This window comes from Pteronotus mesoamericanus, unplaced genomic scaffold (genome assembly GCF_021234165.1).
Source record: "Pteronotus mesoamericanus isolate MK-2021 breed Mesoamerican mustached bat unplaced genomic scaffold, CSHL_Meso_final contig_164, whole genome shotgun sequence".
Taxonomy (NCBI): Eukaryota; Metazoa; Chordata; class Mammalia; order Chiroptera; family Mormoopidae; genus Pteronotus; species Pteronotus mesoamericanus.
Window position 1 is genome coordinate 11,289,832 of NW_026555065.1, and position 21,787 is coordinate 11,311,618.

The 21,787-nt window shown below is 36.8% G+C and overlaps 1 protein-coding gene and 1 pseudogene across 2 annotated transcripts in view; one reads left to right on the forward strand and one right to left on the reverse strand.

Moving 5' to 3' along the window:
* Positions 1-20,187, reverse strand: part of TEX9 (testis expressed 9) — a 54,203-nt gene extending 34,016 nt beyond the window's left edge. For both annotated transcript variants that reach the window (XM_054564676.1, XM_054564669.1), the window contains exons 1-5: positions 20,161-20,187; positions 19,953-20,044; positions 10,306-10,369; positions 8,642-8,721; positions 149-194 (exon numbers count right to left, since the gene is read on the reverse strand). In XM_054564676.1, coding sequence (XP_054420651.1) covers positions 149-194; positions 8,642-8,721; positions 10,306-10,369; positions 19,953-20,044; positions 20,161-20,187 — 309 coding nt within the window. The remainder of the gene's footprint in view (positions 1-148; positions 195-8,641; positions 8,722-10,305; positions 10,370-19,952; positions 20,045-20,160) is intronic.
* Positions 6,723-7,149, forward strand: LOC129063558 (60S ribosomal protein L18a-like; annotated as a pseudogene).
* Positions 20,188-21,787: the final 1,600 nt, after the last annotated feature.

The window sequence follows — 21,787 nt, forward strand, 5'->3', positions numbered from 1 at the left end:
TTATGAGCAAAATTTCATGGAGACGTTTTTTGAGTGTCAAGGTTTATATTCTATTTCTAGAGTCATAAACCTTCTATGTTTTGTTTAAGTCTAAAAATCCTAAATTCTACAGAATGTAATTACATTCACAAAAAGTCTGATTTCATACCTGAGTTTCTGAATGTAGATGAACTGACCCTTCAGATAACAGACCTCTACAGACCAAAAATGAACATAAATTAATAATGGATGATACTAAGCCAAGAAACAATGAAAGGGAAAATATACATCAAGTAGACATTGCTATAATTCTAGTTATATATATGTTTATTTATTTAACATGAGTGTCAAAAACAAGAAAAGTTCTTTGGTTAAATAATTCACCTTGAAAATGCAGTACTTGAATCCTCCCACAACCAGATTAAAATTACAACTAAACTAAAGAACAAACATCATTCAGAACTTCCTGAAATCAACTAGGACTTTAAAGAGGAAGCCACATCGAGACCATCGAGGGTGGGGGGGGATGGAGACAGGAAAGGAGCTGGTACCCTACCCATGGGTGGTGGATAAAAGTCAGGAGGGACGGCTCAGCTGCGGAAGTGCCCCCAGAGGAGTGAGGGGTCCCAGGCGCACAGCAGGACCCCCAGCCCAAGGTTCCATTGCCAGCAAGAGAAATCCCCATAACTTCTGGCTGTAAAACCAGCAGGGATTATGGCTGAGTGAAACCAAGGGCTTATGGGGTCCCAGGCAGTTCCTCTTACAGGGCTCACACACAAACTTACTTGGACTTACTCTCTCTGAGCTCCAGGGCTGGGGCAGTAGCTTGAAAGGAACCAGGGAGACATATAGAGAGGAACTGAATTGTCTGGAATCTCAACAAGAGCTGGGTTGGGGGAGCAACTTTCTGTCAGACACAAAGTGATGGCAGAGCTGTGGCTGGGTAGTTCAGCTGCTTCCAGCATCATCCCCATATGCCTGGTTGCAGGTTCGTTCCCCAGTTAGAACACATACAAAACTCTACCAATGAATACATTAAAAAGTGGAACAACAACTGATGTTTCTCTTTCTCCCCTCACCCTTGTCTCTTTCTAAAATCAATAAATTAAAAAAAAGTTTTTAAAAAAGTGCTGACAGAGGCCACTGTTCCTTTTCGTAGACCTGCCCCCTGGCCCACAGAGCCACCAAGCGGGTGCCATATGACTCTCCATGCTCACACTGGTCACCATGCCCTGGATTCCGGAGACCCCACCCAAATTTCGAGACCTAAGCTCTCTGCAGGGGCTCTTCCGTAGGAATGGCCTGTCTTGGCTTATGCTTCATACTTTCTCAAAGTCTCTCAAACAAGCATCTGGCCTCAGTGTGCCCCATATCTCTAGCTAAGTGCCCCCAGGCCTTGGGTCACAACAGCCAGCCTTGGTTCACAGCGTAGCTTCACCAGCGCACCTCCAAGCCTAGCGCAAGTAGGAGCCGCCTGAAGAGTATTTTATAGCTCACGCCAAGTGGCCCTGGGCAGAACTAGGGCAGTGACTGACCTTGGCCTGCGCCTCCTAGGAGGCCGCAGATCCAATGCACCCAGGTAATAGCTTCAGACCACATCAAAGCACCACCCAACCACCTCCACAAGAAACATATTCAAGGTGAGAACTCAGCAGGCACCAGAGCCCTGCCAAGTAAGTCCTTCTCCATGCAGTGGGCCCTTGCACAGCTATTCTCCACAGTGGCCAATGGTCGCAGCCAGTTCCAGCAGCTAATCATAATCAGCCTGGGAGTAAATCCCTCCCATTGACATGCCAAGAGCAATCCAGGCTCAACTACAGCAGGAGGGTGTTCACAGTCTACACAGGGGGCACACCTTGAGTGCCCAGCTTGGGTGATAAGGGAGGCTGTGCCACTGGACCCTATAGAACACCTACTACATTAGGCCACTCTACCAAGCCCGGGAGTCATAGCAGCTCTAATAGATAGAAACAAACACAGGGAAACAGCCAAAGTGAGGAGACAAAGAAACATATCCCAAAGGAAAGAACAGAGTAAAACTCCAGAAAAAGAACTTAAAATGGAGAATAGCAATCTATTAGTTGCAGAGTTCAAAACACAGGTTATAAGTGTGCTCAATGAATTTAGTGAGAACTTCAACAGAGGGATAGGAATATTAAAAACAAAGACAGAAAACATATAGAACCAGTCAGAAATGAAGAATACACTAACTGAAATGAAGACTATATTACAGGGAATCAACAGTGAAGTAAATGAAGCACAGAATCAAATCAGAGATTTGGAACATAATGAAGCAAAAAATATCCAATCAGAAGAGCAAAAAAAAGAAAGAATATGGAGAGCTTCAAGATGGCAGCAAAGTAGGTGATCTGACTCTCACAGCCACAGGATCCCTGGACTGAGTCATCCTCCAGTACTGCAGCAGCCATCTTTCTTGTGTGGAACAATCCCCCCCAGGAGCATGAGCCTGGGAACGAGCAATTACCCCACCCTCTGGAACTTCTCTCACCCTACCATGTGGCTGTTAAGCCCCGCAAGGAGTCAGTGACATAAGCTGGGGCACAGAAGTCTGAGTAGACTCAGGAGGTGTCAGTGACTGGCTTTGTGGCGGGGCCATTTCCCCAACTTTCCCATGAAGCTCAATGACACTTCCCCCTCATAGAAGATCAAATAGAAACACCCTCCCTGCTTCTGGCAGACCCGATCTGCCAGAGGCCCCCACACCAGCTTGACTAATAGGGTTTCTGCCCTGCCAACATCAAGGAAAAACCCAGGAAAGACTCAGACTTGTGGCTCTGAGGTGAGGAATCACACCCAATATCCCCCCTGAAGTCTGAATTGGCACCTCCCCTCACAGGAGATCCAACAGTCACCTTATACCAATCGCCAATCGCTAGGATCTTTCAGTGACTGAGCCTTTTTAGTGACTAAATCTAACAGCCAGCCAGTAAGCAGAGGAAGAAAGCAGCAGATCCTGACGTGCCTTGGGGCGTTTGTTGACCTGCTCCTGGGCCCTGTGCTGGTAAAAGCCAGCCTTGGAGCACAGCTTGATCCTTCCAGTGCACAGCTAAGCAAAAAAAATGGCCTTGTGGCCCTTTTAAATTATTCCCCTCCCCTCCTCTAAGCTCCACACAACCACTGATTTCTGTCCTAATAGTTCTACTATTTCCAGAAGGTTAAATACATGGAATCCTACAGTATATACATTTTTTAGTCTGGCTTCTTCCACTTAGTATCCATGTTGCTGCAGCATTAGTAGTTCATTGCTATTCACTGCCAAGTAGTATTCCATTGCATTAATATACCATGATTTGTTTATCCATTCTCCACGCGATGGATCGTGAGTTGTTCCCAGGCTTTGGCAACTAACATTTACACACAAGTTATGCTTGGAAACATGTCTTCCTTTCTCTTGATTAAATAGTTAGAGGGGAGTTGCTGGGTTATATGCAATAATTATTTTTGAGTGCCTGAACGATGTCCCAATATTTCAAGTAGGAGCCAAATGTACTGTTGCCTTAAGTCCATTTCTTCTTTTTGTTTCTAAGTCCTCCTCGGTGTTTAAACATACCCTGAATTAGGGCTGTGCAGCTCCCACAGCCTGCTTCTTCATCTTAGAAGATTGGGGGTGCTGACACCTATTTTAAGATTTAAAACGTAACAGTTTAGATCTATCACTCTAAAGTTTCTTTGCTGGTATAACTTTCAAAAACTAATGAGTTTCTAATTTATTTGACTCCAGTCGGTTCCATGTCCCATTAGCACACCCCTAATTATTTCCAAGACTGCATTTCTTTACCCCGAACACCTCCTCTCCTCTCCCTCACTCTCCTTCTCCACACCCCAATTTAACAGTGGGTGCTTTGAGGTTGTCAGGTTTCCATGGGGAGACTATACCCCATATACTTAGGTCTTTGCCCTGAGCCATTTTATCTAATTGGAAAGTTTGAATAAGTGCCATTTACTATGGTCCTTGCTCTGAAGAACATTAATTCATTGGAAAATGTTATCAACAGTTGTGAAAACCACACCTTTAGTCTGATCTTTGGCTGAAGGTTGAGCTTTAATAGGTTCCTCAAAGATCTTCTCAATTTTATCTCAGTTTTTGAGTTCCATAACTCTACAAAGCAAAGATAATCAAAACAGTATAGTCCTGGCATAAGGATACACATATCAATGGAATAGAGTCCAAAAATAAAACCATGTGTCTCTGGTGAGCTGATTTTTGACATGGGTGCCAAGATCATTGAATGGGGAAAGAACAGCCTTTTCAACAAATGTGCTGAGACAACTGGATATTCACACGCCTAAGAATGAAGGTTGATCCTCATCTCATACCACATACAAAAATTAAGTCAAAATGGGTCAAAGACCTAAATGTAAGAGTGTCATTCTCTTAGAAGAAAACATAGGGATAAATCTTAATGATCGTGGATCCATTGATTCTTAAACATGATTCCAAAAGCGCACATAACCAACAACAACAAAAAAACAGATAAATTGGAACTTCATCAAAATTAGAAGCGGGTGACTTTTCCCACATTCGAGGCATCAGTTTCCTAGAATCTCCATATTCCCTTTCATTTCTGTTTGCAAAAGAGCCAATTCATTCCCAAACTTGTCTCCTCCTTAAATACCATGCCAAATACAATAGTAACAGCACATACTATAATATTCTGTTTTCCAACTTCTTCGCCTAGAATACAAGTTCATTACACATCTCTTCTACCTCCCAATTTACCAAAGGTGACAGTCTTACTAAATTCATTGCCACTACATAACAGTATTCCTCTGTCTTTTCAGCCTCCAACATCAGTTTCCTTGCTAGCTACCACCTAAGGGCTAAGCTAAGGCCATACTTTTATTAGAGTTTTTTTTATACAACACCCAATTTTCAATACCATCTGCTTTATTAGTTAGGGTAGGCTAGGATGATAACCCCCAAATCTCGTTAGCTTAACATACTCAAAAGAACAGGGGAGAGGGAGGGAGGGAGAGGGGGTGAGAGAGAGAGAGAGCGTGCGTACGTGAGCCCATTTTTCTTTATGTTCCATATGGTCACCCAGAGACCAAGCTGGGAGGTTTCACCAATTGAATTTTCACTGATCACAGCAGAGAAAGAATCAGCAGGAGGTTCAAACACCAACTCCTGTCTGTTTAGGCTTGAAAGAGAATAATTTGACTTCTCTTCATAGCGAGAGACTTGGAATGCTTGCTGATCACCATTGCACCTGCAAGATTTTATAGTTATTCACACAGATCCTATACTTTTCCTGTTAAATTTAACCCTGAATATTTTCTTGACATATATGAAACTCAAGGAAAAAAAAGAACTAATACATTTTACTTGTACAAATGTATTTATTTTTACAAGAAAGGTAGTATAGTATATTAAGAATAGCAGCATTATTTACAATAGCTAGGTGCTGGAAACAGCCTAAATGCCCGACAGTAAATGAGTGGATCAAAAAACTGTGGTACATTTACACAATGGAATACTAAGCAGCAGAAAGAAAGACAGAACTCCTACCCTTTGCAACAGCATGGGTGAAACTGGAGAGCATTATGCTAAGTGAAATAAGCCAAGCAGTGAAAGATAAATACCATATGATCTCACCTATAAGTGGAACCTAATCAACAAAACAAACAAGCAAGCAAAATAGAGCCAGAGACATGGAAATAAAGAACAAACTGACAGTGACCAGAGGGGAGGGGAAAGGGGGATAACAGGGGAAAGAAGGGGAAGATGTCAAGTCAAGGAACATGTATAAAGGACCCATGGACAAGGACAATGGTGGGGGGGAGGGGATGGAGGTGGGAGGTGGGGGTGAGTATGGTAGGGGAGAGTAATGGGGGGAAAATGGGGACATCTGTAATTGAACAATAATTTTAAAACTTTTTTTAAAAAGACTATGTTTAGAAATCTTATCAATTCTTGTTTGGATCTCAGTGAAATCACATACTATTCCTATGTCTCTGGACAAGCTACCAAGCTTCTCTAAGCTTCAGTTACCTCATTTTTAAAATGCGGACAACAATATTTAATTCAAAATAATACCCTGAGAATTAAACAAAATAAGGTAGGTAAAGGGATTACATTGTATCTGATTGGTAAAGCCCTAATTATTAGTATTTTATATATTACATTATTCTTCAAATTGTAGATTTACAATACTTACATGTAAAAAGATTTTATATAATAAAGGATTCACATACAGCTTGCTTTCAAGCTGTATTACAAAGCTATAGTAATCAAAACAGCAAGGTCATTAAAAAAAAAAAAACAGACCCACAGATCAATGGAACAGAATATACAGCCCAAAATAGACACACATATATGGTCAATTAATTTACAACAAAGGAGAATATATATACAATTGGGAAAGAATAGTCTCTTCAATAAATGGTGCTGGGAAAAGTGGACAGCCAGATATAAAGGAATGAAACTGGACCACCGTTTTACACCATGTACAAAGATTAACTAAAAATGGATTTAAAGACTTGAAAGTAAGATCTAAAAACATAAAATTCCTAGAAGAAAACATAGGTAGTAAGCTGCTAACACTGGTCTTAAAGATGATTTTTTTTTTAATTTAACACAAAAAGCAAAGGCAACAAAAGCAAAAATAAGCAAGAGGGACTACATCAAACTAAAATGCTTCTGCACAGGAAAGGAAACCACCCACAAAATGACAAGTCAACCTACTTCATTTGTGGATGTTGGTAAATGCAGGGAGAGCTTTATGAAGGCCTCTGGCACACTGCAAGAGTACAAGGTGATAGGGCACTGCCTGCCCACCCCCAAATGCCTCACACCATGCCCCTCTACCGCCTGAGCATCTTTGCACCTAACCATGTCTTCCCCAAGTCTCACTTCTGGTACTTTGTGTCTCAACCCTGAAGAGGATAAAGAGGTCTTCAAGGGAAATCATCTCCTGATGACGGGTGTTTGGTAATTCCCCCCTTCAGGTGAAGAACTCTGGCATCTGGCTGAGCTAGGACTCCCATTGGTGGCACCCACAGCATGTACTGGGAGTACCAAGGCCTGGCCACTGACTGGCAGGTCAAGCAGTTCCACAACTCCAAGGTCAAGTTCCCACTGCCTCACTGGGTCCTTCATTATTGCACAAGCCAAGCTTTACCACCAAGAGGTCCAAAACTTTATTTTAGATGCTGGGCCTCCTTGTCTCCTGATCTGTCCAAATAAACTCCTTGGGAAAACCAGAGGAAAAAAGACAACATACTGAGTGGGAGAAAATATTTTGCAAATCATGTATCTGATAAAAGTGTTAATATCCAAAATACATAAAGAACTCACACAACTCAATACCAAAACAAAAAGAATTCAATTAAAAAATGGGCAAAGGATCTGAACATTTTTCAAAGACGACACACAAATAGTCAATAGACACATGAAAGGATACTCAGCATCCCTAATTATCAGGAAAATGTAAATTAAAATCACAGTGAGCCCTGACCTGTGTGCCCTGACCTGTGTGACTTGGCTGGGTATTGTCCCACAAAGCAATAGGTCACTAGTTCAATTCCCAGTCACTGCATATGCCTGGGTTGTGGGTTTCATCCCCAGTTGGGCGCATGCAAGAGTCAACAACTGATTGATATTTCTCTCTCACATTGATGTTTCTCTCTCTCTTTTTCTCCCTACCTTCCTCACTCTCTAAAAAAATAAACAAATAAAATATTGTAAAAAAAAATAAATAAAAAAATTTTAAAAACCACAACGAGATAGAACTTCACACCTGTTAGAATGGCTATTATCAAAAAGATAAGAGATAAATGCCAGCGAGGATGTAGAGAAAAGGGTACTCTTGTGCACTGTTGGTAGGGATGCAGATTGGTGGAGCCACTATAAAAAACAGTGTGGAGGTTCCTCAAAAAATTTAAAAGAGAACTACCATATAATCCACCAATTCCATTTCTAAGTATTTATTTGAATGAAACAAAAACACACTCAGAAAAATGTCTGCACTCCATTTTCATTGCAGCATTATTTACAATAGCCAACATATGGAAACAACCTGAGTGTCCACTAACAGATGAATGAACAAAGAAGATGTGGTATATAAATACAATGAAATATTATTCAGCCATTAAGAAGACCCATTTGCAATAACATGAATGGACCTCAAGGCCATTATACTAAGTGAGTCAGACAGAAAAAGAGAAATATAGGATAATCTCATTTATATGTGGAATCACAAAAAAAAGAAAAGAAAAAGAAAAAAAGCTCATAGATTCAGAGAAAAGAATGGTACCAGAGGCTGAAGATGGAGTGGTGAGAAAAATGGACGAGGGAGTGAAAAGGAACAAAATTCCAGTATAAAATAAATAAGTCATGGGGATATTACATGCAACATAACGACTATAGTTAATAATATTGAATTGCATATTTGAAAGTTGCAAAGAACATAGATTTTAAAAGTTCTCATCACAACAAAAAAAATGCTGTAGCCATGTATGTGATAGACATAATCAGACTTACTGTGGTGACCATTTTACAATATATAAATATCAAATAATGTTGTACACCTGAAAATAACATAATGCTATATGTTGATTAGATCTTAATTAAAAATGAAAACAATCTTAAAGCATTTACCCAGTTTTTTAAAAAAAGTGTTTGAGAATTTAAGTGACTTACCTTGAACTATAATCATCTTCCTCTTCATATGATTTAATCTGTGTTGAAATAGGCTGAGATTGTACTTCTTGCTGATCTCTCTAGTTAAATAAGTAAAGATAAGTCACATAGGAAAAAATCTCCACAAAAATAGGATTTATTCAACTGCCTTTCTGATCATTCATCATTTCAGAGCTGTTAAACAGCTTCCATGAAATCAAGGCACAGATTTCTAACCGCTATGGTATGAAAATAAGGTCTGTTACAATGTAATTTCAATGTAGTTTCACCTCTCATCCATTCTGGGTTAAGGAAGTCAATGCCATTACATGATCTCGTCCAGCTCCTGCTTCCACACTACATTAGAGTGTTCCATCTTGTACAATATGCAAAGGAAATTAAACTCACAAGAAATGAAAACATAAATCTGTTTAATAGTTAGAAAAACTTGTCAAAAATCACACAAACCTTCAATGTTTAGAATACCACAAAAAGGTTAAAAAAGGAGCACTAAGAGTAAAACTTTTTGGCAAAGATATATCAAGAAATGAAAATGAGTAAACAAGCAAAAATTATATCCATTATCCTCTGTGGGGGCAGGAACATCTTCTCCCCTTTCTCAGCCCTTCCCAGTTTTCTACTCTATTCTTTTTTAAAAAATTAATTAATTAATAATTAAGTCCTTATTAGAGGGCTCTTGGAGCAGAATACATAATGAATCCCTCATTCTACTATAACTTTGGGTTTCTTTTATTCAAGTAGTTTTTGGCTCTTCAGATATGGGCAAAAACTAAAAGATGTAATAAAAATACTTATTTTTTAGTGAAACATTTAATTACAAATTCAACTAGCAAATCTGCAACTACTACCTAAATATATTACCTGAAATGTTTTATATATATTATGTTCCTTATTCTCAGCTAACAAATAATGATGAATGTGTGTAAGGCCTTAAAATAAAATATTGCCTCTTTTTCCCTGCCCCCATGAACTCCAAGATAGGGTGGAGGGCGGTGTTCAAAAGAATTATAATTAAATTAGAGTAAGGACTAAAAACAAAAGTTTGAAAGCAGCCACTTTATTCCTCTAAGAAATACTACTATATACTACCAATTAATAATGGGAATGCTGATGCTAAAGAATGGATGCTTAAAGCAGGAATAACCAATTTGGATCTCAGAACAGGGCAAATATGCTTACGTTGTCTGGTGTTATAATCTCATTACATTTTTCCTAACTATAAATCTGATTATGATCTATCCTTAAGAATTTAAGTTCTACTGCAGAATTTAAGAAACAAATTACCATCTAAAGATTGTCATCCTTTATCAACTTTGCCCAGAGACCATTTCATTTCTCTAGTTATTGAATTACCAGTGTTAATTCTACATAGCTACTCTCAAATATTAATCTTAAAAATAGTGGGAAAGATTATTAAATATTAATGTTATTAGATGATTGGACATCTAAATAGAAAACTTTTTCAGTGGCTTTTCAAAAATGTGTGCTTATCAAAACACATCCGTGTATATATACACATACCTACTTATATTCATGTTCAATTTGTGATAATCCATTGAGCTGAAAATTTATGCTTTGTGCATTTTTTACGTTAGTTAATATAAATCGAATTAAAAATGTAAAAATCTAGCACTTACACAAAATTACTAACAACATTTACTTACTATTGCTTCCTCAGCTTGTCGAACCAGATCAGCTGTTTTTGCCTCTAATTCTGCATTTAAACGCCTAAAAGCAGAAAATAATTTACTAACTGAGATGTACTGAAGATTCTAACAGAAATACAAGTAATTAAATTTCAGTAACTATACTTTGGCTAATCAACAAATTCCAAAACAAACACAACATTGTATTCTGAAATTAACATAACTATTAGAACACTTATCTCCAACTCCCCATGAGTCTCCCCCCACCCCCCACCCCCCCCACCCCCGCCCCGTAGAAATTACAAAGTGTAACTCCTGGCTTCTCTCTGACCCTCACTAAGGTGAAATGACTTATTTGGGAAGATTAAACGGGTAGGAATAAATTTCACTCTTCATCTTCTTGGGATGAACTGGGGGCAGGAGTCGGGCAGGAGTGGGGCAGGGTAGAAGAGAGGCCTGCTTTGGTCTGGGGTGTTGGTGTGACATTTTTATTATATTTCCTTATATTTTTCACCTGTAGCATATACATAATTTTGTACTGTGTTTTCCCATAACAAATAGAAGATATGTTTCTCTTTTTATAATTAGTGCCTTACATGGATATAAAATACTCTAATAGTTAAAGTTAACATAAAGTATTAATCTTTTCCTATTATTAGTTCAAGTCCCTTTTTCACTTTTAAAAGTAACACTACAATAAACATATTCAAAAGTACATTAACCTTTTTATTCTACTCATAGAATAAAATTAAAAAATTTCTAGACCATCTAGGATTTTTTTAAATTATACGAAAAACATATGTTGAGCAATTTTTAAAATGAGATATTTCATTTGTTTTTAGTAGATATGTGATTCAGAAGTAACACAAACCACTTGCAACTTCAGTTCCCTCCCCCCGCAAAAGAAAATCAGTAACATATCCCTTCTTAAAACAGCCCAATGTCTTAGGAAATATTTTTACATCTTAGGATGAGTTAATCAAAAGAAAACAATCTAATAAAGACTTAAAATTCCATTTAAGATAGCATTATCTGAGGTTTCACATTTCCCTAACAAGAACCATTAGAAGCTTCGTGTCGATATGGTAGATCAAGATGGCTCAGAAGGCTTTTCCTCTGCTGAAAAGCCATGGAAATACTGGATATAATATAATGAAGGATATATTGCTAAGCTCAAACTCAGGCAAGAGAAATACCTTGGCACCAAAAATAAAGCAGCAACTAAAAGTGAGAGCAGTTAAAGGAACAGAAGATGAAACAGCTAAAAAATGATGTATGTGTGGGAGTCATGAAAAGCTACACCTGTTAAACACAAACAAAAACACTAACCATAACCTTAGGTGAGCAGAAATGAAACTATAGCCATAGGTAAAAAAGAATCTCTTGTGAGTGAGAACATTCAGGAATGTGGTCCAAGTTCGTCTTACCCAGATGGTATAGAGATTTTATGCCAAAACATTAATAGAGAAAATTGGTCTAATCAGTAAAAAAAACTGATAAACTAAAGGCAAAACCACCCATAAGGACATTTACTCATCTATAAAATATACAACACTCTCAGAAAGTAAACCATGCTAAAATGATTCCACAAAGATAACAAATTGTATAATGAAACAACTCACCATGATGGAGAATTAGCAGATGCAAGAAAATTTGTACAAAAATTGAAGATAATAAAGCAATCTTAAAAAGATTTTTAAATAAGCATTTTTAATTTAAAAAAAAAACACAAAGCAAGAATAGGATCCATTAGGTAAGACCTAGACATTATTACAAAAGAACACTTAATATGGAAAAGAACCAAACAGAAGTTACCTAAATGAAAACACAGTCATCAAAATTAAAAATTCAGACTCAGTGGATAAGTTGAACAACAGACTGATCTGAAGGAGAAATAAATGGATTAGAAGACAGATATAAGGAAATCACCTAAAAGGAGGTACAGAGAAACAGAAAGTTAAAAATATGAAAGAAAGGTTAACATCTATTAAAGATAGACTATATGACAAAGACAGACTATATGACGAAGACAGATTTAAATGTACCTAATAGAAGGTACAGAAGGAAATCCCCGATAAGGAGGGAATGTCAATATTTGAAGATATAATGATGAGAATTTTCCAGAAACAAAGAAAGATATGGATCTTGAGCATAATTAAGAAAACTAATGCATATCTGTACACATCATAATGAAACCAAAGAAATTCAAAGACCAAGAGAATGTTCTCTAAACTACCAAAGCAAATATTTAATAAGAACAGATAGTCTATCAGCATGATTGTCTAGAAAGCTGACAGTAGATGGCTCATCAGCATCTCTACATACCAGTGGACAATGAAATGGTATCTTTAATGAGCTGTGGAAGGAAAAATACTGGCCGTCTAGAATTCTATGTTCAGCTCCTATTCTTCAAAAGAATAAGTGCAAAGTAAGAAATTTTTCAAAAAAGACTGAAGAATTTAAGAGAAATAATGAAGGGTCTACACTTCAGGAAGAAAAAAATTAAACCTGGAAAAGAAAAGAATCATGATGAACAACGAAATTAGAAAACATAATTATAAATGTAAATTAGTACGGACTATAAAAATAACAGGTATTCAAAACAAAAGGAAGTGAAATATCTAGTAATATCTAATTTGACAGGCACGGGGAAACAAAGTTAAAGCAGTCTAAGGTCTTTCCAAACCAATAAAAGGAAAATAAAGAAAATATAAACTCATTCAATACAACAGAAGAGAGAAGAACCCCAAAGTAGGCATAATAAATATAAACCAAAAATATTTATGGCCAAAAAAACCTGCAAATTAACAAACAAAATAATATAAATGTACTTATTAGAAAGCAGAAATTATCAGACTCACTATGAAAGAAATACTCCCTTAAAGCTAAATGACATAAAAGTTTGAATATAAAGGAATAAATAAAGATATAACAGACACTACATAATAATGAAAGGAATAATTCATCTCTAAAAGATTTAAATCAAATAATATATCCCCCAAATAATTGACACAATTACATGAATAATTATTCTTAAATTATAGTTATAGTTGATTTTAGTACATCTCTAACAGAAACCAATGCAGCTAGTAGAAAAAAAAATGATGGTATACTTATGTCATGGACATGAAAATTAATTAGCTTGATCTAACAGATGGTCAACAAATAGTAATACACTTTTTTAAAAAGATCTTATTTATTTTTTAGAGAGGGGGAAAAAAAGGAGAAAGGGAAGGAGAGAAATATCAGTTGGTTGCCTCTCACACTCCCCCAGCTGGTGACCTGGCCCACAACCCTGGCATGTGTCCTGACTGGGGATTGAACCGGCAACCTTTCAGTTCTCAGGCCAGCGCTGATTCCACTGAGCCACACCAGCCAGGGCAGTAACATACTTTCTATCAAAGAATATTATAAAAAGTGAACATGTATTACACTTGACCACAACTAAGTTTCAATAAATTTTTGAAAATCAATGTTATATACATTCTCTGACTATAGTGCAATTAAAATAACAAAATTAAAATGAGAAAAAAATATATTTAGGAACTAAAAACACATTCTTTAAATAATCAATATGAAATTAATCAAATATTTAAAACTATTAAATTGCCACAATAGAAATACATATCTAAACAGGTCCTGCAATACAGAGAGAGTTGGAAAGAAATTAACAGAAATTAAATGTGTTTATTAAAAAATAAGACAAACAAAACAAAAAAATAAATCCACAATTAGAAGAGATAGAAATAATAAAGAAAAGACTAATGAAATTTTTTAATAACATAGATTATCAATAAAATCAAAAGCTAATTCTCTGAAAAGACCAATAAAATGTATAGACAATATTGGAAAGTCCCCAAAAGGTGTGTATTGGGTTACAGACACAGTCAAGATTTAAAACGTAAGAGATAATTAGAATAAATTTATTCTAATATATTTTAAAATACCTTCAATGTACGCTTTTCTAGAAAACTATCAAATAACCAAACTTTATTCTAGAAGCAACAATTATTAAAGAAACTAAACTGATAGGCAAAAAAGCCGACACCAGACTGTTTCACAATTTTAATCAAAGAGCAGATGATCCTGATAACAAAAAGCTTCCAAGAACAGAATTTTTTAAAAAAGGAAAAAGATTCAACTTATAAGGCTAATACTGGTATCGAAACCAGAAAGGAAAAGAACTAGAAAAAAAGTGAAAGACCATTTTTACTTTTGTTCATAGATGTAAAAAACCTACACAAAATGAAAGCAATCACATTTAGCAGCCTTTAAAAGAAAATTTTTAAATATCTGCCTTTGTAGTTCAATATGTTAAAACATCAAACAAGATGGTGGGAAAAAAAAGCACTTCATCATCTAAATTAATTTAGGGGAAAAAAGTTCTGATACAATTTAACATTCATTCAAAGCAGGAATTAAGGGAAACAGTGTCCTTAAGCCTGATAAAAGAAATCTACCAAAACTCTATAGCAAACTTCAAATACAGTGATAAATTATTAAAACTGGGCTCCTTAAAAATCATAGCCAAGATAAAGATGCTCACCACCATTTTTTTCTATTTTACATTGAACTGGACGTTCTAACTAGATTGAGAAAGAAAGAAAAAGAGATATAGAAGAAGTCATAAAGGGATAAAACAATCATAATTTGCATATGAATAACTGTGTTAATGAAAAATCCAAGGAACTCCGCGGAATGAATAAAAGTTAAGCAGAGAGGATAATGGAGAGTCAGATACGGAGCCAGCCTGCTAGCTGTGTAGGGGAAGGGCTCAGAAAAGGAACAATGGCCTCTGCCAGTACTGATGTCTGAGAGAAAGCTGCCCCTCCAGATCTCACCCTCATGCCAGACACTTCAGCTTCTCCCCATATGTCCCTGGTGCCTTTCCAGTGCTCTGCTGCCCCAGTTCTGGAACTCGGAGTGAATCCAACTTTTTCAGTCCCAAGAGCATCTGAAGGCATGTAGCAGCTCTGAAGCAAGGTCTGAACTGTTACAATCTACTCTGCTGGTTTTATGGATATCATCAGCAAGACAAGAAAGAATTTCTATCTGATCTATGACACCAAGTGTTGCTTTGCTGTTCATTATAATATACTTGGGAAGGCCACATACAAGTTGTGCAGAGTGATAAAGATCTTTGTGGGCCCAAAAGAAATCTCTCATCTTGTTACTTATGATGCTCATACTATATGCCACCCTGATTTCCTCGTCAAGGTGAATGACACAATTCAGATTGATGTGGAGACTGTGTATGGCGGTAGCCAGAGGTGCTGACCTGGGAAGAATTGCTATGATCACCAACAGAGAGAAATTCTGATTCTTTTACTGTGGTTAATGTGAAAGATATCAATGGCAATAGCTTTGCCACCCTGCTCTGCACATCTTTATTACTGGCAAAAACAATTTCTCTTCACCATGGAAAAAGGTATCTGCCTCACTGCTGCTGAAGATAGAGACAAGAGGTAACCACAATGAGCAGTGGATAAAATAATCTATAGGTAACATAATTGGAAAAGTGTTTTTTTTTTTAACATAGTTAAAGATAATATGTAATAAAAATAAAATACTCCATCTAACAACCACAAAATACACATTCTTCTCAAGCTCACGTGGAACACTCACTAATATAAACCATATTGTGATCCATAAAATATACCTTACAATTTTAAAAGAATAGAAATCATATAAAGTATGCTCATATATGATAACTGAATTTAATTAGAAATCAAAAACAGAAAGATAAGTAGAAAATTGCTAAATATTTGGAGATTAAACAAAAAATATAAGTAACTCATGAGTCAAAAGGTAAAGGAAATCTAAAAATATTTTTAACTAAATGAAAATGAAAGTACAATTGTACAAATATGTAGGATGTAGTAAAAGCAAAGCTTAGAAGGAAACTGATAACATTAAATGCATATAGAAAAGAAGAAAGATCTAAAACCCATATCTAAGCTTCCAGAGTAGGAAACCAGAAAATAAAGAACAATTTAAGCCTAAAGGAAGCAGAAGAACGAAGTAAAAAAAATTGGAGCAGAAATCAATGAAATTCAAAACAAAACAAAACAAAAAAAACCATTACAGAAAATCAATGAAACCAAAGCTAATTCTTTGAAAAGATAAAAAAAATTATAAAATTCTAGTTAGGCTAACGAAGAAAAAGAAAGAGAACACTCAAAATACTAACATTACAAATTAAAGAAAAGCCATCACTACTGATCCCATGGACTACGGGATAATGAAAGAATACTATGAACAACTTTATGCCCACAAATGTGATTAACTTAACATGAAGTAGTTCAATTCTTTGAAAGATACAAACTATCAAACTCACACATGGAGAAATTGGTAATATGAAGAGGCCTATATCTATTAAAGTAATTAATTCAGTAATTATAAAACTTTCAAAGCAGAAAGCACAAGACCTAGACACTTTAACCTGTGAACCGTACCAAAGATTTAAGAAAGAATTGATACCTATACTCTAAATCTCTTCCAGAGACTAGAAGCAGAAGGAACATTTCCTAACTAATTCTAGGAGGCCACAATAAAGGTAATACCAAAACCAGACAAGGACATTACAAGAAAAGTACAGATCACTATCTCCTATGAGATTTTACTCTTCTCCATGATGCAAAGATCCTTAACAAAATATTAGTAAATAAAATCCAACTATGTATAAAAAGAATTATATACCATAACCAAGCAGGATTTATTCCAAGTATGCAAGGCTGGTTCAACATTCAAAATCAATTAATGTAATCATCATATTAACAAACTAAAAAAAAAATATGATAATATAAATTGATGCAGAAAAAGCATTTGAAAAAAAGCCAACATTCATTCATGACTTTAAAATAAACTCCAGAAGACTCTAAGAAGCTTTCGCCTGGTTTTCTCCAGACTTCCCTCCATGCACCTTTTCCCATAGCTGATTTTGTTTTGTAATTTTTATAATTTTTCACTGTAACAAACGACAACCACGACACAACTTAAAAAAAAAAAAAGTTATGCAGAGCTGATGATGATCTTTATCTATATAAATAGGTGTTAGGCTCAATATACAAAAATCAATGTTCCTATATATCTAACCAATTAGAAAATATAGTAGGAAAAAAAGCCATTCATTATAGCAACAAAAACTATAAGGAACTTTGAAAAAATTATATATGCAAGACTATTATGTAGTAATATGATAAAATACTATTAACAGACACCAAACACCCATGTGTAAATGGAGATGTACCATATTTGTGGAAGGGAAGATTCAAAAGCATAAAAATGTCAGTTCTCTGCAAATTAATCTATAAACACAATGTAATTGGCATTTACAGGCAGGGGGTTGGGGAGCTGGGGGGTGGCGTGGAAGTTTGCTCTATTATCAAGACCAATTAAAACAGAGGTCACATAATCTTACTGTATAGCTCTCTAGCTTTATGATATACACATGAAGCTTGGAAAATCTATTGACTTCAATGATCAGCATGTTCCTTAGTCTATCCTCTTGTGATTATTTCCTCCAATTCTGGACTAGAATCAATAGGAAGTCCTGTGTTCAGCTGATTGAAAAGACAACACAACATGCTTAGTATCAAAACAATGAGGCAAAATACTGTTATAAACTCATATTCTTGCCTTTAAAAATGACCAAAGACAGCCCAGCTGATGTGGTTCAGTGGATTTAGCACCAGCCTGTGAACCAAGGGATCAGAGGTTTGATTCCCAGTCAGGGTACATGCTTGGGTTGCAGGCCAGGTCACTAGTTGGGGGTTTGTGAGAGGCAACCCCACATAGATATTTTCCCTCTATTTCTTCCTCCCTTCCCCTCTCTCTAGAAATAAAATACTTTTTAAAAAATGACCAAAGACAAATACCATACAATTCACTTATATGTTGGAATCTAAAAAAGAGAGAGAGAAAACAAAATAAACCAATAAACAAAAGAAAAACAAGGTCATAGATGCAAAGGACGGGCAGGCTCCAGAGGGGTAGGGGCTAGGAAAGAGAGTAATTAATGCTTCCAGTGGTGATCACTATATACTATAAAGAAATACTGAATTATAATGTTGGACACCTGAAATATATTTAATGCTGCATACCAATTTTACCACAATAAAAAAGAATGGCCAGACATTTCACTCCTCTCCATGGTGTAGAAATGATCTACAAGCTTCAGTCAGAACTTAAAACTACTCTGTTGAAATGCCTCTAATTTGTACACTGCAGAGTACAGGTTACAGAACGACTAACACCTGGGTGCCTTTACCACAAAAGAGCTTTTGCTAAAATAGAACAGCTCCTGCAGATGCCCGCCTTTAAGCAGGGCCATATCCCTAATGACAGCCACAGCCAGGTGCAAAATACACCCTTAAATAAACAAGTTAACCTAATCAGTACAGGTTGTTAGTGCTACTTGGTGTATGGTGATAGAAATAACTGTTTTGGGTTGAGTACAGCTGATTCAGAATTGTATATGGACAACAGATCTGGTGTGTTCAGTTCAGTTTAAACTGGAATAATAGACCCATTTCATCAAAGAGGAATGATCATGTTCCTACTTGCTATGGCAAGGGGGCATGTGTCTCATTCAACTAAAGTGAATACAATCACTTTTAACTTTAAATATGCTTTAATTTTAAGTACAAATTACAAGGTAACCTTGTTTAACTGCCTACAGAACTGCCAGAATGTGTTCCAAATTTTAAATTAATTACTTTAAAAAGAAAGTGAACTGTTAAAAAATTTTTTTTTTTTTTTTGGTAAGTGTATGTACACTGGTAAGTAAAAGACACGCTCTTGGACCTTGAGGGACTCATCATCCAGTGGAAAAAAAAAGACAAAAATTAAACTAACAAATGAATTTATTGTAACGTTATGCTAAACGCAAAGAAAAATTAGCAAGACAATAAAAAAAGAGTAACAGAGAAGTCTATTTAGCATAGTCAAGAAGACGTGTGTGAATGCCCCCCAAAGGAAAGAGAAGGGAAAAGCTCGAGGAATAGAAAGGTCAGTTAGGCTGAAGAGAGCACAAGATCAAACAAGACGCAGGAGCCAGATCTGACAGAGCGTTTGAACTTCAACATGAAGCCACTACAAAGTTTTAGGCAAGGGAATGATATGATCAAATTAAAAGATTACTCTTGGCATCTGTGTGAAAACTAGGGCATGAAGAGTGCAATCGTCCAAGAATGAAAGCACGTGTTGGGCTAGTTTGTAATTACGCTGAGCAGATAAAAGAAATCCTTCTCTAAATCCGCCAAATGTGTACAAGAATATAATTCCAGATGCCCTGAAAAATAGGCTTTCAATTTAGAAACAAGCGTGAAAGAAATTTACAAGAAAATTTAAAAGAAAATTCCTAAACTCTAGGAACTTGGAATTAAATAGAATTCCTTAAACTAAAAACTGAACTATTCGCGGCAATTCCTGCTATCATAACCACGTCTAGCAGCATCGTTTTACTGACGAACAAGTTTGCTTGGGTTAAATTAAATTTTCACCCACTTCAAACACCTAGGACGAAAGCGAACTCAAGTAAAAAAGATGGAAGAGAATGCTGGGCGGTGCGTGGTCCCAAAGATCTAGTCACCAGTAACAGTACTTGTAAGTAGCCTCACTTAGGTGAAAGAAAGAAGGAAAAGGTGAACCGCCAGATTTCTTACTTATATTCTTCCTCCTTCGCGAGGAAGTCTTGTCGAGGTGTAGCAGGTTGCTGAACGCGTGGCGGGAGTGGAGACCCTGAAACGGTCCGTCTCTATAAAAGAGATGGGAACTTTCAGATCCAGAGTTAAAAGCTGTTCAGCGTTCAGTGGCCCCCCGCCCGCGCCCCGCAAACCTTTTCGCTACCCAGGAGTTTGGGGTTGAACTGACCCTGAGCCCAAGTCCTCGCCCCGCCATCTTTCGCGATCAAGACGCCGTTACCGAGGCAACGATGTAACTTCCCGCGAGAGCTACCTCCTCTCGGGCAGCCTCAAGCCCGAGGCGCCGACTTCTAAACCCAGAGCCGCGCGAGGCTGGACTGAGCCGGAGGGCTGGGGACAGGGGTGTGGCGCGGACACCTTGGCCTCGGTTTACCTCGGCGTGGTAAATAATAACAGGACCGAGCGCAGCCTCGAACACAAGAAGCGGATGTGCTTCGTTGACTTATAAATTCTTAAGGGGCGGGGCCGGAGGGGGGCAGTTGACAGCGACGGGACAATGATGGGACTTTGATGACACAAAGAAACTTTTGGGGATAATAGAAAAATTTTATATTTTGATTGTGGTGGTAGTTATATAGTGTATAAATTTGTTAAAACTCAACAAATTGTACCCTTAAAGTTTTATTGTAGATGAGTAAGACTTAAATGAATCTTACTTTTTAGAAAGACAAAAAGGTAAGTAAATTCTTAAGTTGGTATGGAGGGGTTTCAACGAAAGAAGGAAGGTGCATTTCTACTGCTGGGTGGGAAGCGAGATAGTAAAGCCCCTGCTCTGCTGTGCTTTTCCAAAGTTGATGGCCAATCCGACTTTGCCCCGTTTTACTTAAAATGAACTCTTCGTCGGAATGCTAAGTTCTGATTTCTCACAATTATTTATAGCATGCATCAGAGCTCAGACTCTCAAGTCGTTAGGCCTAAGTTTATGTCCAGGTTGTGCCACTTACTAGCCATGTAGTCTGGACAATGCACTCTGTATCTCCACTACTTCTTCTGTAAAATGGGAGTAAGAATAGTGCCCATCTCACAGTTCACATGAGGAGTAAATGAAATGTGCTTAGGCTTGTGCCTGGAACACAGTAAACAGTCCAAAATTCCAACTTGAGAGAAATAAACTCCAAAATGACCCTTCACATTTAGAGTCAATTAATCTTCAGTGACGGTGCTAAGACCATTCCATGGGAAAGAATAGTCTTTTCAACAAATGGTACTAGGATAAGCGATGTCCAAATGTGTAAGAATGAAGTTGGACCCTTATCTTACACTGTGTACAAAATTGACTCATAATGTATCAAAGACCTAATCTTAGGAGTCAAAATTATAAAGCTCTTCAAAGAAAACTTAGGTGTAAATTTTCACCATCTTGAATTAGGTAATGATTTATTTGATGTGACACCAAAAAACAATGAAATTAAAAACATTTGTTTCAAAGGATACAGTAAATAAAGTGAAAAGACAGACTATAGGAGGGGAGAAAATTTTTGCAAACCTTATGTTTGATAAGAGACTTGTGTCTAAAATATATAGAGAGTACTAAAACTCAAAAATAAAAAGATAAATAACGCAAATGACTTTGGGGCAAGGGTCCTGAATAGGCATTACTGCAAAGATATATAAGTAGCCAAAAACACAAGAAAAGTTGCTCAGTATCATTAGTCTTCAAGGAAATCAAAATCAAAATCACAGTGATATTTTGTTCATTTTGAAATTATGTTCATTTCTTCAGGTTGCTATAACAAAATACCACAAACTATATGGCTTAACAGAAAATAACATCACACCCACTAAGATGACTATAC